Below are 16076 nucleotides of genomic sequence, written 5' to 3'. Positions count from 1 at the left end.
TCATTAGATTTCTCTGGGACACGAAGAGCAATGTATGCAAAAAGCATTTGATCCTTCCAGCATTCCAGAGAGTACTGAGAAATACATCTGTTAATCAACTGTGAAAGTTTATCTGCAGTGAAAACTCTCACCCCTTTTGGAACTCTTCTTAAAATTCTTATACCGTTTTAAAAGTTCAATGGTTTAGCCTGGAATGAATCATTTAGAGATTTAGCATCAACTGGAGCACTAACCTGTATTTGAGGCATTGAGGTAGATTGATCTGGGTGAAGCGAAATATCAGGCTTGTGCTTTTGATGACTGTTCGCATGGTGTATTTTTTGATGAGTTCTAGTAATTTGTTTTTTGACACCGTGTACAGACTGCCAGATTTTTTCACAGTGGGGGCATTTAGGATAGGGCATCACAGTATTTGGTTCTTCACTCTGTTTGGGAGTTTGAGACCATATTGCACGACTGCTGGTCAAATGAATATCAATACCACTTGTAGTATTGCACGACTGCTGGCCAAATTAATATCAATACCACTTTTAGTAAAGATCTTCCCACACAGTTTACAATGAATATGATCAGCTGGCTCATCAGATAACATAGTTGGTTTCTCTTTGCATGAACTCATTCACACCAACAGCAGCACATATACGTTATAGGTTAGGATGAGAACAGATTGCCGTGGAAGAGCAAATTAAATTAGTGACCTAATTCTCATTCAGAAGCAAGTTGCCATGGTAACATAAACTCAGTTATATAAAATAATGTCCATACTCTATGGGATAAAATAAACAGTGATGAACAAACTTCTGGCTAGATACCCATCATGGCAACCAAAGGAAAACATTGATAAATAAAAACATAACTTTAACTATAGCAAGCATTATCAGCTTTCAATGTTCTGTTTGTAAAATACCAAAAACTCACACACACTATAAAGAAACTAGCCAAAAATCACCATTAAGAACATGGGATGTTCTAAATAAAACCTAAAATCATATAATCGATCAAAAAATACTGAGCCTTCATCCATCAACGAACCAACTTGGTCACTGCCTTCTTGATATTTCTTTAAAACTCAAAAAGTAGAATTAATAGTATTATTTCCAAATGGCTACACACTCTTCTTCTTCCTCCTCTTTTTCTTCTTCTTCATTTGTAGATACTGAAATAGATTTTCTCTTGTTACTGTAATTCTTATTTGAGTTCAAATGAATTCATTTCTGATGACAATTAATTCTGAAGAAACCGCTCAAATCAAAAGGGTGAAAGTACTTTCGTTTATAGAGAGAGTAACAGTTATTAACAGAGTAACCAGGTGCTTGGCAAACAAAGTTCTTTTCAGTTCACAATTCCCGTTGCTGAATTCAAAATGTTGAAGGAAGAGTACCGTATAGCAGGGCTGACTAGCACAAATGGGTTAGATTCTCCTGTCTGTGGTCCAAGAGGATCAACTCCCAGCATCATCAGTATTTAAGAAAATTGGTACTTCAAGATAAACATGATGCCATGAATGAAAAAAGAAAAAAGAAAGAGAGCATGTGTGTTATATAACTTTCTTTTTTTAATGAGATCAGGCTGGCTGATAAAAAATTAGTGGACTTTCAATAGGTATGGGGTTTTCCTGTTTCTTAATTCTAAAAACCCAGTGAAAGTAAGTATTGTGGATAACCATCTTTCCATACCCTTTTCTTTACCACCACTCCACTTGCAAAAATTTTGCTTCAAGTGGTATTTGAACCTTCTCTAAGGCAGAAGTTAAGTGCATTTAAATCACACTTGGTTACTGGAGTTCCAAAGCAAACTACAAAGATACACAGGTACATTGTAGTTGTAATTCACTTCATAAAATAATATTGTTCCCTTTGTAGATGGTACAGTTATTAACTGAATTAATATGTTTTTCAGATATCAATGGTGCTACAAAAGAAATAGCTGCTTTGCATAACATTGATTTAGTTAAATTGTGTAGAGAATTGGCAAATGATTGGTTGATGCCAGTATCACCATTTCACAAGGACATGTCAGATGAGAGTACAACAAATCTGACATCAACTTTGCAGAAATGTCAGATGCTAATTGAAGAAGATGAGAACAACATGCTTAGGTGAGAGAATTATACTTTAAATGAACTACAAATATTCTTTTCTCAAATCTGTTTTTAACAGTTGATTTCCTCTACAGGTTATGTTACTTGCTGAAGTGGGAAGAAATGTCATCATTGACAGTTTACCTGATACATTGCATATTTGTAAAAGATTCAGAGTGCAGTATACCCTTTAAACTGAAAGCTCTACGCTGCCTCCTATCTATAATGAGTGAAGAACAGCTGGAATTGGACACTAAATTCGACACAGTAGCTATAAGGTAAATTATCTTTGCTAAGTTACCAAGGGTCTAGGAGTAGTAAATCTTGGTTCTGTGTTCAGATTAGAATCTAGATCCATCTTTATGTAAACATATTTTAAGCATTTAACAAAATTAATAAATGAAACAAGTTATCCTACTTAGTAACATTTTAATGACTAAGGAGCAGATTTTAAAGACCTAAAAATCCTCAAAATATGTAAGCAAATATGACCCAAAAGTCTATGTATGACATTATAATTGATTAATTTAGGTGTATAAATGAACATTTGTCAGTTTTGTTTGTTGAATTAAATTTCTGTTAATCACTAAGTTTTTTATATCTTCAGATATGGCAGCACACACATCCTGAAAAATCAAAAAATAATTAGCAATGGATGATGATCTGATAAAATATTTAATTAGTTCTCAATCAGCGAATTTCTATAAAAATGACTATGAAAATATCCATATCTGGTCTTAGTACAATTCCTTTCTGGCAGTGAAACTGCACTGGATTATCGTGTGAATTTTCAAATTGTCAAACTCTAACCCTCTTCGGTAGTCAGAATGTTGCTGTACCTGGAGAAACTCTGCTCGACGTCACGTGATGTTATAGGGGCAAATTTGAACATCTGGCCACAGTAACTTCATAGTATCATCAAACAGCACTGCAATTGAGGAATAATTTACTTTCTCTAAAACCGCACACGTCAGAAGAAAAACTTACCGGGCTTGTCATCTTTCAGAATGCCAATAGTTATGGTAGCTACGTACCTCCCATTTACATCAGTTGTTTCGTCCAATGAAACCCATATCTTGTGGTTGAGAACTTCAGATCTTATCTTTAAAACTTTTTCATACAGACGCGAGATATAAAATTTCCTCAAGGTTGATTCATTGGGAATAGGTTGACGATGTACTTCTCTAAGAAGGAGCTGAATCTGGTACCGTTCAGTTTTTTCAAGGGAATGTTTGAAGTAGCGATCATCCTGCAGAGATCCTTACAGAATTCCGATCTGTTGCCTGGCGGAGCAGTAGCTGCACGTGAGGCCCTTTCAAAAAGCAAATGCTGCCTATTCTCTGCCGTGGAAGATTTTAATAAGCACTTCTGATGTTTAGTTGTAGTACAGTGTTGTTGCACACTAAAACGTTTCTGAGCACATACCTTCACTTCAAAGAGTTTAACAATAAAATATAACACCATCACTACTAAAATTCTGCTCTCCTAATTCCTTAAACTGTCTTAATTTCACACTCGCTGAACACTTCGGTTTAGGCATGTTGAAACTACACTGAAGAAGTATTCTCTAAACAACAAGCACAGTCCTGTATTTTCTAGGAAACAGAAACACTAGTTCATTAGCTACGTATGCACCCAGGATGCCTTTCTCCTGAGTATTGTCAATCACTTTGTGCTTCTCACGAGGAAATTCTAAGAAGATTTGTTGTTCGTAATTCCAGTTACCTGCTACCTGCCCATTCTCGTATACAGAGTAATATTCAGTCCACAAACGGGCTCCCTAACTATTACAACAGGATTCCCTCGCTGCATAGCTTGTCGCAAAAATTCACTCAATATAAAAATCCTTAGAATATGACAGAAAATACAACTATTGCACGTCAAGCAGAAATATGACCATTATCTTAAATTTGTCCAAAATATGAGTTTTCGAGAAAAAAATTAAAATCCGCCCCTTATTAATGACTTATATACTTAACTGTTTCAAATATGTTTTTTATAAAAGCTACATGATCATAAATTTCAGTTTTGAACGTGCTAATGCCAGGTTGATTGGCTCTGACGATATGGCACTGGCTTTCTGAGCCCAACTTGGCGGGATTGATCCCAGTTCAGTCTGGTAGTACTTGAAGGTGTTCATATACATTAGTCTTATGTCGGTATGTTATGTAAAACAACTTCTGCTGGACAAAATTTGTGGAATGTACCAGTAAAACAAGTAATATTAATGATTGTGCTGGAGGTGGTTAAATCTGCTAATCTGTTTTTATAATACTTTCTTGTGGTTTTGCTTGTTTTGTATATTTCAAGACTAGAGAAATTAGAGGGAAAGAGAGGGTAACTAAATAACCTTGTGTTTTGTTTCTTGTATTCTTGATTTGGGGTGGTTTGTCCTACTGCCTCAGACGTGGGAATTATCTGCACAATACAAAAGCTATACTGTTCTCTGTGGCTATAAAAGCTAATATATATGACAAACTTTTAGTTAACTAATAGTTGGGTAATTCAAATAATAAAATGAAGCCATATATAGAAAGATAGAAAACATGAATAGACGACACACATAATAGAATAAACACAAAGACAGGTCAGTGCTAGAAGAGGAAGTAATAGAAAAGGAGATCAGGACTGTAAAGTTGAGAAGAAATAGACATAGGCTCTTGCCTCAACAGTGTTCATTCTGCTATCTGTTTGAAGATTGTAGTTTTTGAAGGTGTGGTGGTTGTCCTTGTGTGTGTGTGTGTGTGTGTGTGTGTGTGTGTGTGTGTGTGTGTGTGTGTGTGTGTGTGTGTGTGTGTGTGTGTGTGTGTGTGTGTGTGTGTGTGTGTGTGTGTGTGTGTGTGTGTGTGTGTGTGTGTGTGTGTGTGTGTGTGTGTGTGTGTGTGTGTGTGTGTGTGTGTGTGTGTGTGTGTGTGTGTGTGTGTGTGTGTGTGTGTGTGTGTGTGTGTGTGTGTGTGTGTGTGTGTGTGTGTGTGTGTGTGTGTGTGTGTGTCTCTCTCTCTCTCACACACACACACACACACACACTGACAGCACAGAACAAACTGCTCAATTTTTTTTTCTTTCGGAAATCACCCACAACAAATTGTGTTGCTTTCCTTTGGATCTTTTCCAGTTCTCTGGTGTGAGTTGCATACATTGGAACCATACTATAATACAGGTTTTATTTACATTAAAATTATCAGAGCTGCCACATAAATTTGATGATCTTGCCGATATGTAATCGGCCGTGTGCAGATGGCTGTACCTTAATAGGCAAACACACAATACCTTCAGCAGATTGGGGTTTGTCAACATCTTGTAGAGTCTGCAGTAGTATAAAGGTGTTTGCATATTTGAATTTTAACTTTTGTTATCCAGCATATTGTAGCTCCAAAAATACGAATGGGTATTTTTTAAATTCTGTTTTTCCTACCATGTACTTTTTGAAGCATTATGTTTCCTTTGTTATCAGGGTTAGGAATTTTAGGTGCTAAAGTAGTGATAAATGTGGTTTTTTAAATGTGCTTAAGAAGTAGAGACTAAACTCCATGAATGAACTTTCTTAAATTATCCATATGAAACTAAATACAGTCCTTGTCCAAAAGTCTCCTAGTTCGTGAGTGAAATATTGCAGTGAGCCATGAAGGTTGGACTTGTTAGATATTATTACAAATAGTAACTTGTGTTTTCAAAATGTACAGTACATTCTGTAGCACCTTGTGAGCCTCTACAAATAATAATAATAATAATAATAATAATAATGTGAAATTAAATAAAGCCAAATTAACACCATGTTTCAAGGTGTGAAAACATTTAATTTACAGGTCTAACAAGTGACAACCACAGAAGGATGTGGAAACATGGTAGGAACCCTACTAGGCCCTGAGATCGTATCTCGTTGTGGGGAAAGGGAAACACGCAGCAACCACCTTAAGCTCAAATGTATTAAAAACATAAAATACAACATAAAATATAAAATAAGGCCAGCGAATAATGTAAAATAAATAAAACACTGAACTGAAATACATACTAACGGACAATAGAATATTACAGCTCTTCAGATAGTGGGTTATACAAACTTTAACACAGAAATTGTCTCAGGATTACTGAAGGCGAACTCAAAGAAAGTTAAATTTACGTAGGTTACAAATTTAGAACAAAATAAGAGTTGCCTCCGAAAACACGAATGCTGCTGTGACTGTCCATCAAAGCAAAGTCGTTCAAAAACGAAAAATTGGTGAATGTGGAAGTCTAGAGGAAAACTCTGTTACGCAAAGCAAAATTTACATTACCACTGAAAGTTACATTAAATGAGACAAGGCCGAAACACCAGAATGAATTTAAAATAATTGAAAAGCAATAACATAGCACTTACTGTGAGAGACCGGGGACCCCCAGACGTGGTAGACCCTGAGTGCGTGCGCTCACTAGGTCAGTCAGATGGAAAAGACGCAGACGGTTGCCTCACTCACACGAGGAGCCCAAGGCCGAAAATCGTGCGATCACAAGTAGACCAATGAAAAAACGGAACTTCACCAGATCTCCGTTTTTACCAATTAAAAATAGACATAGTTCTTATTGTGACAAATACAAATCCTACATTTTTGATGATAAAGGTTTTTTTACAAGTTCTCGAACATTTCAATTGTGACACAAAAGTTTTCATCAGCGAAAACCGCATGAACGGTATAGGCTGCCTCAAAATACAGACCCTTTTAAATTTTTCAAACACATCTCAAAATGACATGAGATTAGTAAAAGGATTCAAGCTGGAAGTTGTTTCTATCATAGTGTAAGAAACATGTTATGGGACAAAGATGTGCCAACGGAAGCAAAGGATACTATTTACAAGATGTATTACGTACCCATAACAACTTACGGAGCAGAAACTTGGACAATGACAAAGAAGGATGAGAGTCGAATACAGGCAGCCGAAATGAAGTTCTTGAGGAGTATGATACAGAAGAGTAGAAGAGACAAAATAAGGAATGAGAAAATCCGGGAAGAAATTGGAGTGGAAAAAATGAATGACATAATAGAGAAGAGCCGACTAAGATGGTTTGGGCACATAAAGCGAATGAGCGATGAAAGAATGCCAAAAAAAGTGATGGAAATGCAAATCCAAGGAAGGAGAGACCATGGACGACCACGATTGAGATGGAAGTATACCATCCAACGCAGCATTATAGAAAGAAACCTGGACTGGGACACATTGTTGGAGGAGGAGTGGAGGAAAGACCGAAGAAAGTGGAGAGGAACCATATTTGCCCCTACCCGGCTACAGCTGGATAAAGGGAAATGATGATGATGAATACAATTTAGTTCAGTAATTCTTCTTTAGAGTTCATGGTCTTCATAGGCCTAAATTTTAAATCTTAATAATAGTAGTAATAATTTTGTCCAATCATAATTAACCTTAGGAAACAAATATATGTGAAGAACGCTCAGGAAAGGGCTGTAAACATTGCACAAATGCATTTTATTAATTCATAGAGTATTTTCATCTTAATCCTGTTATAGTACTTACCTAAAATAAAGGTCAGTATAAATTAACTGTTGTCACTACACTGCCTTTGTAATTCTCCTCATCCACTGATCGCGAGAAGGGTACCAGCAGATAGTTCAAATATTGTGTAATACAGTATATTATTTTAATCTCAATTTTAATTACTACTATTTTACCTATTTACAACATTAACACACACATAGTCCAGAATCAATCTCTGTTTACACTTCTTATTTCTAATGCCAGCTAATTGTTTTTAAAGTTCTTAAAAGTTATAAAAGTTATGAAAGTTATTTTCATCCCTCTCTACAGATGACAGATATCTATGTCAAGTGTCCACTGTTGCACCTGCTGCAGCACTGGTAGGCATCACTTCACTGTTGTTTGTTCGGCAACCAACTCTTCCACACTTCTTTTCTCTGCAGTTTTCATCCGTCCAAAGTCCTCATTAATGCAGTTTGACTGCAATATTCTCCTTACATCAAGAAGCAGGCGTTCTTTGTCTTCTTCTTCCTCCACAGTTTCATCACTAACTGCATTTGATTCCCCATAAACAGTTTTCCTAAATTGGTCAATCTAGCCATTGGATGCGCTGAAATTTTCAGTGCCAAGAATATTCACCACTTAACATGCATTTTCCAAAAGCATGCCTATCTGTCTACCGAAATGGTATGGATCTCCCATCCATATGATGTACTCTGGTTGCCTGAATCAGTTTTTTTCCCTCATGCAAAACCGTCCACGTTAATTTCAGATAGATCTCCAGCCCAAAAACTCATCCATGTTAATATTATTTAAAAAATTAATTTGGGATAGGCAACCCGCTCGTCAGAATTGTCGTATGTATTGTGTAAATTTGTCGAGTAGACAGCCCGCTTGTCAGAGTTGCAATGCAGTTTGCGTAGCTTCCTCGGGTATTCATAATCGGGTAGTTTCGCACATGTGTTGTTGTAAAGCGTGTACTGTCAGGTTTGGCCATCATGCCATGGTTACTCGAAGCTTTATAGGTTATTTGCAACGCCATTTTCCTTCAATTTTTTTCCATCTCGAACAGCCTGACATGGCGTAAATGGTGGGAAGCATCAAATGTTGCAAACATAAATCTGAGGATTTTAATCCATTGCGAGCATAGGGAATCGGAAGGGACCAATAAAAAATGTAAACTACAGGAAAACTTAAAATGCAGGAATGTAAATGTGGGGTAATAATGGAGTTCAAAATTTTCTGCTTAACCCTTAGCACTTGAATAAGTTTGATTACAGAACTCTTCTCATATTTAAATTTCTTTTTCTGGAAAAGTGTGCTATTCTTATGGCTAAAACTGAACAAAAACTGAAAAGAAGTTCAATACATCATTCTGTAAATCTGGAAATTAATTTATAGGTACGCTTTCATAATGGTAGCCTCTTCAGAGGCATGTTTACCCAGGGAATGGCGCTCCTTCCTATGTGAGTCCCAGAGCACTCTGACCCAATGTGTAACATCTAGTAAGGGTCCCAGCTCAGGTTGAGTGAAGACCTCAACGGCATCTATGGTGGAGAAGGTGGACTTAGGTATGGTGGAGATGGCGGAAGAGGCAACCCTGGACTCGGGGATAAATAAGAATACAATTTAAAGAAACCCGGCGACTACCGGTATAAGTGGTCCTCCTCTACAAAGGACCAACAGCCTCCTAGGAGGGTGGATGAGCAGGTGGAGAAAAGAGCACACTCTTGACCTTGGGGTGAGAACTCATGCCTGAAAGGGGATGAACTTATTGGAGATCAACGGCATAGAATGCGGAAGGCAAGGGGAAACCACCCCATTAAAGACTCTGGTTGTATCCCTAGTCCCACTGGACAAAATCTATTTATATGGCTGTTCCTGAGAAGAAATTCAATTCCGGAGTAATACGCCTGCATTCAGATCTCCGGGTTGGTGCTGTATCAGTAGAACCATACGATGTGAGAATTGAGCAGAATGGGAAAACGAAGACACCTGAATTGTTGAGGATTGGTACTCGGAATGTCAGAGCGATGAATGAGAAAGCTAAACTGGATAATGTGAAGAAAATGGAGAAATACAGTATCAGTATTTTAGGATTATGTGAAGTACGATGGAAAGGAGAAGGGGAGCTTGTATTTGGAGATTACAAGATGATGTATAAGGGAGGAGAACACAGGCAAGGAGGTGTAGGACTATTGTATAGAAAAGTTCTAGACAGAAGTATGATTAAGTTGATGCCCGTAAGTGATAGGGTACTGGCAATCAAGATGCAGAATGACCCTGTTGATACACTGATCGTACCAAGTGTATATGACTAGTGTTCTCCCTAGAAATTATCATCAGCCGGGTGGCAGGAATGAGTAGCCGGGCGGGGAATACTACGTAAGAAATTAATAAGATAAAATTCCAATTTATTCCCCTCAGGGCATTAACAATAATAATATGGCTCTCTTGGGCGCAGAAGGCTGAGTTTTAGTGAATTTTGTCGGGTAATCCCCAACACCAATGCTGACATCGTACGACATGAAGAGTCTGTCATCGCTGATGCGGCACCGCCCGCAACTCATAATTTGTGAGCAAGCGGTTCAAAATCAATTCGAACCGTGACCTCACAATACAGGAGTAAAGTAGACACAAGAAATTTTGAGTCAGAAAATTAAATACAACTTAAAGGTGTCAAGATAAAATAATTATATGTGTAAGAAAATTAAATTGAAATATACATTGGGAATTATTAAGGAGATGCAGTTCTGAGCAGAAGAAGCCATTCAGGCAATTGTGAAATGTTTGAACAAACACAGGATATGTGTAATTCCTTATCACGGTATGTACATGGTCAAAAGGATGACAGGGCATGGCTTAAAGCGCACGTAGCCCAAGGAAATTTCTGATGTTCGTCCTTTTAGAATTATGAAGAAGCTTTAGAATTTCCTCAGGGAAGGGATACTGCTAGCCAATGAGAATACGACAAATCAGAAGTACGCAGGGTTCAAAGTTAGGCAGAGCATAGCAACAGCGAAAATACGAAATTAACTTAAGGGAGAACAAAGTGAGGTGGTTAGTTAGTTAATAGCTCACAGTCAGAAGGAGTAGTTGGGAAGTTAGGCTGGAAGTCTGGTGGGACAATAAACCGGTCAGGTCGCGATCAGTATTCGAGTAGAGCTCGAAAACAGAATTACCAGCAATCGGTAATTATTCTTAGGCATTGTGCCAGGAAGTTTTAGACACTCAAATAATAGAGTGTTTAGGTAAAAGGGAACGCATTAGCGGACTTGTAAAACCACTAGTATAAACAGGAAGTCCTTAAGAAATATTATGCGACCAGGGAAGCGTACAAGTATCTAGACAAGCAGTTGGAGCTCGTAATCCTACGGTCACACAGACTTAAATTAAGGGGAGAGCGGAGAAAGACTTTGACTGTTCATTTATCACGAGTGAAAGTCTCTGGAGGAGCCCACTTAATAATCGCTGAGCTACACGGAGGAGACTCAAGGGAAGACATCATTTAAAGGCTTAGAGTATCCTACCACAGAGTTGAGCAGGGATAAGAACTGTACGAGATTGAACCGGATAGTTGGGAAGAGGTAACCACGGAGCGACAGATTCCAGTAGATCCCGTGAGGTCAGCACTAAGGGAATCACAAAGACAGTAGCACATATAAGTAACAGAACTGCATCGCTTGGGTACTAGTGAAGGGAACCAGTGAACCAGTGTGTGCTAACTTGTGAAAGTGAAATTAAGCTTTAAGAAAGAAGACGTCATGGAAGACTTCCTCCTTTAGCATCCTACAGACTTCTTCCTCTCGGAAGATAAGTATTATCTAGTAATAACAGAACTAACTAGGGAACCAAATACTCATTAGCTAGTTAAGAAATTGTGTAGAGTAGGAAGTTCCCTAAACTCAAAATCAATTCAACATTCAAGAGCTGTAAATAATTGTATATTCCTGTACAGTGAAATATTTTGGGTAATTCAATATAGTGATTTTTGGCATTAAGCCACTTTAACTTAGTGTTCTTATTTAGAGTTTTGAGTGCATTTTAGAACCCTTTCAGTCCCCAGCTTGCCATATTCTTAGGATATGACAAGTCGCCCTTCAAAAATCAGACTACCTCTCCTGGGTTGGAAATCGCTATCTCTAACACTCATTCACAGAGAGCATTAACAGTAATATCAGACAGGAAAAACAATTTTTGTTATTATCACGAATAAGATGTCCTAGTGTTCTACTGCTCGTTCATAATCAAATACCAGGGCTTATTTTAAGGGTTCGCGACGTCAGGAGGAATCGAGTGCAATTGTGCGATCCACGCTAACCTAGGCGCCGCTCGCACATGACGCTACATTATAGTTAAGCTAAACATTTAAACTCCGATGTAACTGATGCAGTTGTGCTAACAATAGTATAGATTTATCATTTAAATAAACAGTTATACAATATTTACTTTTCAATTTGGAGCACGCAATGATTCAAATATGTATTAATGTACTTGCATGTATCTAGGTTACCCTCTGCGGGTGGGGGACGCACATGTAGAATACATCCGCAGTATCCCCTGCCTGTCATAAGAGGCGACTAAAAGGGGCAACCTCGGCGCAGATATGGATTGCGGTTTGGTACAATGTGTTGGACCTCCTGTGGATGGGAGGGGCTGAATACATTCACAGGCAATCCGTGCCTGTCGTAGAAGGTAACTAAAAGGGTCATGTGGCCATGGACCCCTCTTTATTTTTTGATGTGCGTGCTGCTCAGAGATGTGCCTCTTACGTGAGCGATTAAGCACGAAAGCCCGCATTTGTGACCAACTAGGGATCTTGCAGGTGGGAGTGTCGTGTACCCTTGCAGTAGTATCCGCTTGACAACACAGGTCCCCGCACAGCCGAATGCCAGAAGGACATATTATTATTATTTGTTTTTTATTTTTTCACTATACTTAGTGCTCTGTATACGCTATGGGGTACGTGCTATTGCAGGTGACTGTAGGAAGGGAGTCCTAGTGCTCATTGCCTCAGTCATCTCGCATTAGGCATCGTCCAACATCGGACGCTGGGCAGTACCGACTATGACCAGGCAGGTATTGCCTTGCAGCTTGGTTCGGCTACAGAGAGCCCCGATCGGAGTGGGTGGCATTCGGGGAGGATGATTTTCGGGCATGGCTTCGAAACTTTGACCTGCCCAAGATGATCTCCCACCGAAGTCTTTAACTTTTGCTTCCCTGAGAGGTTCAACTCCCTGGGAACATGCGCAGCGTGAAGGAATGGAATCCAGCTTCCCTAGGTTTCTGGTTGCTACCAGAACCAATGGGCACGATTTTAAGCTGGTAAAATTGATCCATTTTAGTAGACACATTGAAGGCATCTACGGCTAACTTGAGGATTTCAATAAAATGTGCAATAGTAGTTTGTTTTTGAAGACTCGTACAGCACTGCAAGCCAATCATATGCTTAAGTGCAACCAGTTTGGCAAAATCCCCGTCAAAGTGGAGGAGCACAAATCCTTTGAATCTGATTCACGGCGTCATCTTTCATAAATGGAAATTCTAAATTCCCATGGAGGGAATTAGATATTTTTCCACCAATAGAGCATATCAAAAATCAGATCAAATTAGATGTATGGCTTTTCAGGCGTTTGCTCTATTAACCAGCATTTCGTCTTAGGTCTGACACTAGACTCGTCAGAGTGGGATGTGTCAGACCCTACCCACTGATGCTGGGGTGTATGCAGGTGAAATTTACCAGAAGCTTATTTATGAGGCACATTCTGATAACTGTATACGGCAGATAAAACTCCACAATGGAATTAATGCCCGCCTAGCAATTCTAAATGGAAATTCTCAATTCCCATGGAGGGAATTAGATATTTTTCCACCAATAGAGCATATCAAAAATCAGATCAAATTAGATGTATGGCTTTTCAGGTGAAGACGTTGCCACTGGTGCTTTCATTGTCTCTTTCAAGTTGTCAACTTACCGTTGCGATGTGAGGCCATACATCGTGCCTCCTATGCGATGCTATCAATGCCAGAGATTCGGACATACGGTATCTCGTTGTTCGAAACAGTCTTTGTGTGGTACATGTGGAAGAGTAGCTCATGGCACGGAGGAGTGCACAACTCTGTACAAGTGTACTAATTGCTCTGGTCTTCATTCTCGAGATCGGAACTCTCCGACATACCTGAGTGAGAAAAAGATCCAGGAGATAAAGGCCCTGGATGGTCTTTCCTACCAGGAAGCGCACTGTAAGTCTAACTCCACGAATAAACCTGCCAGTACACTAGACTACAGCACGATAGCTCAGTCTCTCCCAGATTTGCCTTTCATGGCATCGTCACCCGTGATGATCGCTGCGCCCAAGGCGACTGTTGCTCCTCAGACCAAAGTCTCAGAGTAAAAGTCTGTGCCGCACAGCAGGAGGGGAAGGCTGTCTCCCCCCTCCGCTAAGAGGTCGGCAAAAGCCGTGCCGCAGCTGGCGAGGGCGGCATTGTCGAACAGGGCTGGGAAATTATCTCCCAACCCGTCTAAACTCTAAAAGAAGGCGGTGAAGAAGAACACCCCTAATGGGCGCTCCCGCACTTCCCCTGCGATAGGGAAATCGTGCCCTCCCTCTGGAGGGTATGAGTCTGCGTCAGCAGGTCTCATGCTCCAAAACCTGCGCGCTCCCCTGGTAGGGGAACTTCCTGCCCCCCGAAAGCGTCGAAGTTCTGGGCGTCAACCCCGCCATTTGTCAATGATGGATGGACGTTGAGCTGTCATCTATATATACGGATGTAGATGTTGATATTCATAGCGTTTAGGTTCACGAGCATCTTGTCGCCCATAACCTAACACTCTTCAATCAATCAATACTGATCTGCATTTAGGGCAGTCGCCCAGGTGGCAGATTCCCTATCTGTTGTTTTCTTAGCCTTTTCCTAAATGATTTCAAAGAAATTGGAAGTTTATTGAACATCTCCCTTGGTAAGTTATTCAAATCCCTAACTCCCCTTCCTATAAATGAATATTTGCCCCAGTTTGTCCTCTTGAATTCCAACTTCATCTTCATATAGTAATCCTTCCTATTTTTAGAAACGCCACTCAAACTTATTTGTCTGCAAATGTCATTCCACGCCATCTCTCCGCTGACAGCTCGGAACATACCACTTAAAGTTCAACAACAATAAAGATGTTTTAATTTAATCCACTTATTCAATACTTTTATTTCTACTTACAGTGGTTACATAAATAGACTCACAGTTAAATGGGACATGTTTCGCCTTCAATTAAGGGCATCTTCAGCCTAAAAATAATTAAGAGTACAACTAATATTAAAAGTGGAAGCTAAAAGTTTGGCCAGTATAACATGTAACATACCACTTAGTCGAGCAGCTCTCCTTCTTTCTCTCAATTCCTCCCAGCCCAAACTTTGCAACATATGTGTATCACTACTCGTTTGTCGGAAATCGCCCAGAACAAATCGAGCTGCTTTTCTTTGGACTTTTTCCAGTTCTTGAATCAGGTAATACTGGTGAGGGTCCCATACACTGGAACCATACTCTAGTTGAGGTCTTACCAGAGACTTATATTCCCTCTCCTTTACATCCTTACTACAACCCCTAAACACCCTCATAACCATGTGCAGAGATCTCTACCCTTTATTTACAATCCCAATTATGCGATTACCCCAATGAAGATCTTTCCTTATATTAACACATAGATGCTTACAATGATCCCCAAAAGGAACTTGACGCCATCAAAGCAGTAATTAAAACTGAGAGGACTTTTCCTATTCGTGAAACTCACAACAGCGGCGAATTTCGATTTGATTTTTACATCAAGAAGTTAGTATAAATAACCACCTAATCGATACTTTATTATTGCCTCGGGCAAAACTGAATATCAATTAGCACTTACAGGACATGTTTTGACCACTTAGTGGTCCTCTTCAGCTGTATAAAGAAAGAATTGAGAAGAAAAAACATTAGGACAATAAGCACAAATAATAAAAGTTCTTTGGAGACTCCTTTGTTAAAAAATGGAGGTTATCAGAACAGGACATCTTGCCTCTCGTTCTTGTTTGGAAAATGTGTATTCTGCGCTGTCTAGAGGGTTTATCTTTGAGCGCGACCTGGTGAAGTAACGATGTGACACAGTCTGACAGTTCATGCAAAGCTCTGGAGAGAAGGGAAGTAGAGTTTTGTCATAAGTCTACCCATTCCAAGTATTTACTAATGTTCTCGTATAAGATGTTTTTTTGTTTTGTTGTTGTTGTTGTTGTTGTTAAGATTCTCTTCATCGTTTTCTAATTTATCAAGAACGATGTGATGTTTTCAAGGTTGTTCATTAGATTTCCTTTATTTATCATACAGATAATTTGAAGGTCCTGTCTGATATTGGTGAATTTGTGGTTGGACTCTTTCATATGGGATCCATGGCAGAGAATCTTTTGTATTTTTCAGCATTGACGTGTTCTTGATATCTAATTAAGAAGTTCCTTCCAGATTGTCCCACGTAGGTTTTCTTACATTGAGTACAAGTTAGCTTAT

General features: G+C 39.1%; 1 protein-coding gene across 1 annotated transcript in view; it reads left to right on the top strand.

Annotated features, from left to right (window-relative positions):
• rod (rough deal) overlaps nucleotides 1-16076 on the top strand; it is a 404971-nt gene that overhangs the window by 317639 nt on the left and 71256 nt on the right. The window contains exons 22-23 of the mRNA XM_067146037.2: nucleotides 1900-2098; nucleotides 2176-2358. Coding sequence (XP_067002138.2) covers nucleotides 1900-2098; nucleotides 2176-2358 — 382 coding nt within the window. The remainder of the gene's footprint in view (nucleotides 1-1899; nucleotides 2099-2175; nucleotides 2359-16076) is intronic.

This window comes from Anabrus simplex, chromosome 4, assembly GCF_040414725.1.
Source record: "Anabrus simplex isolate iqAnaSimp1 chromosome 4, ASM4041472v1, whole genome shotgun sequence".
Classification (NCBI taxonomy): Eukaryota; Metazoa; Arthropoda; class Insecta; order Orthoptera; family Tettigoniidae; genus Anabrus; species Anabrus simplex.
The sequence above is the reverse complement of the archived record's forward strand: the minus strand, read 5'-3'. Positions and strand labels throughout refer to the sequence as shown.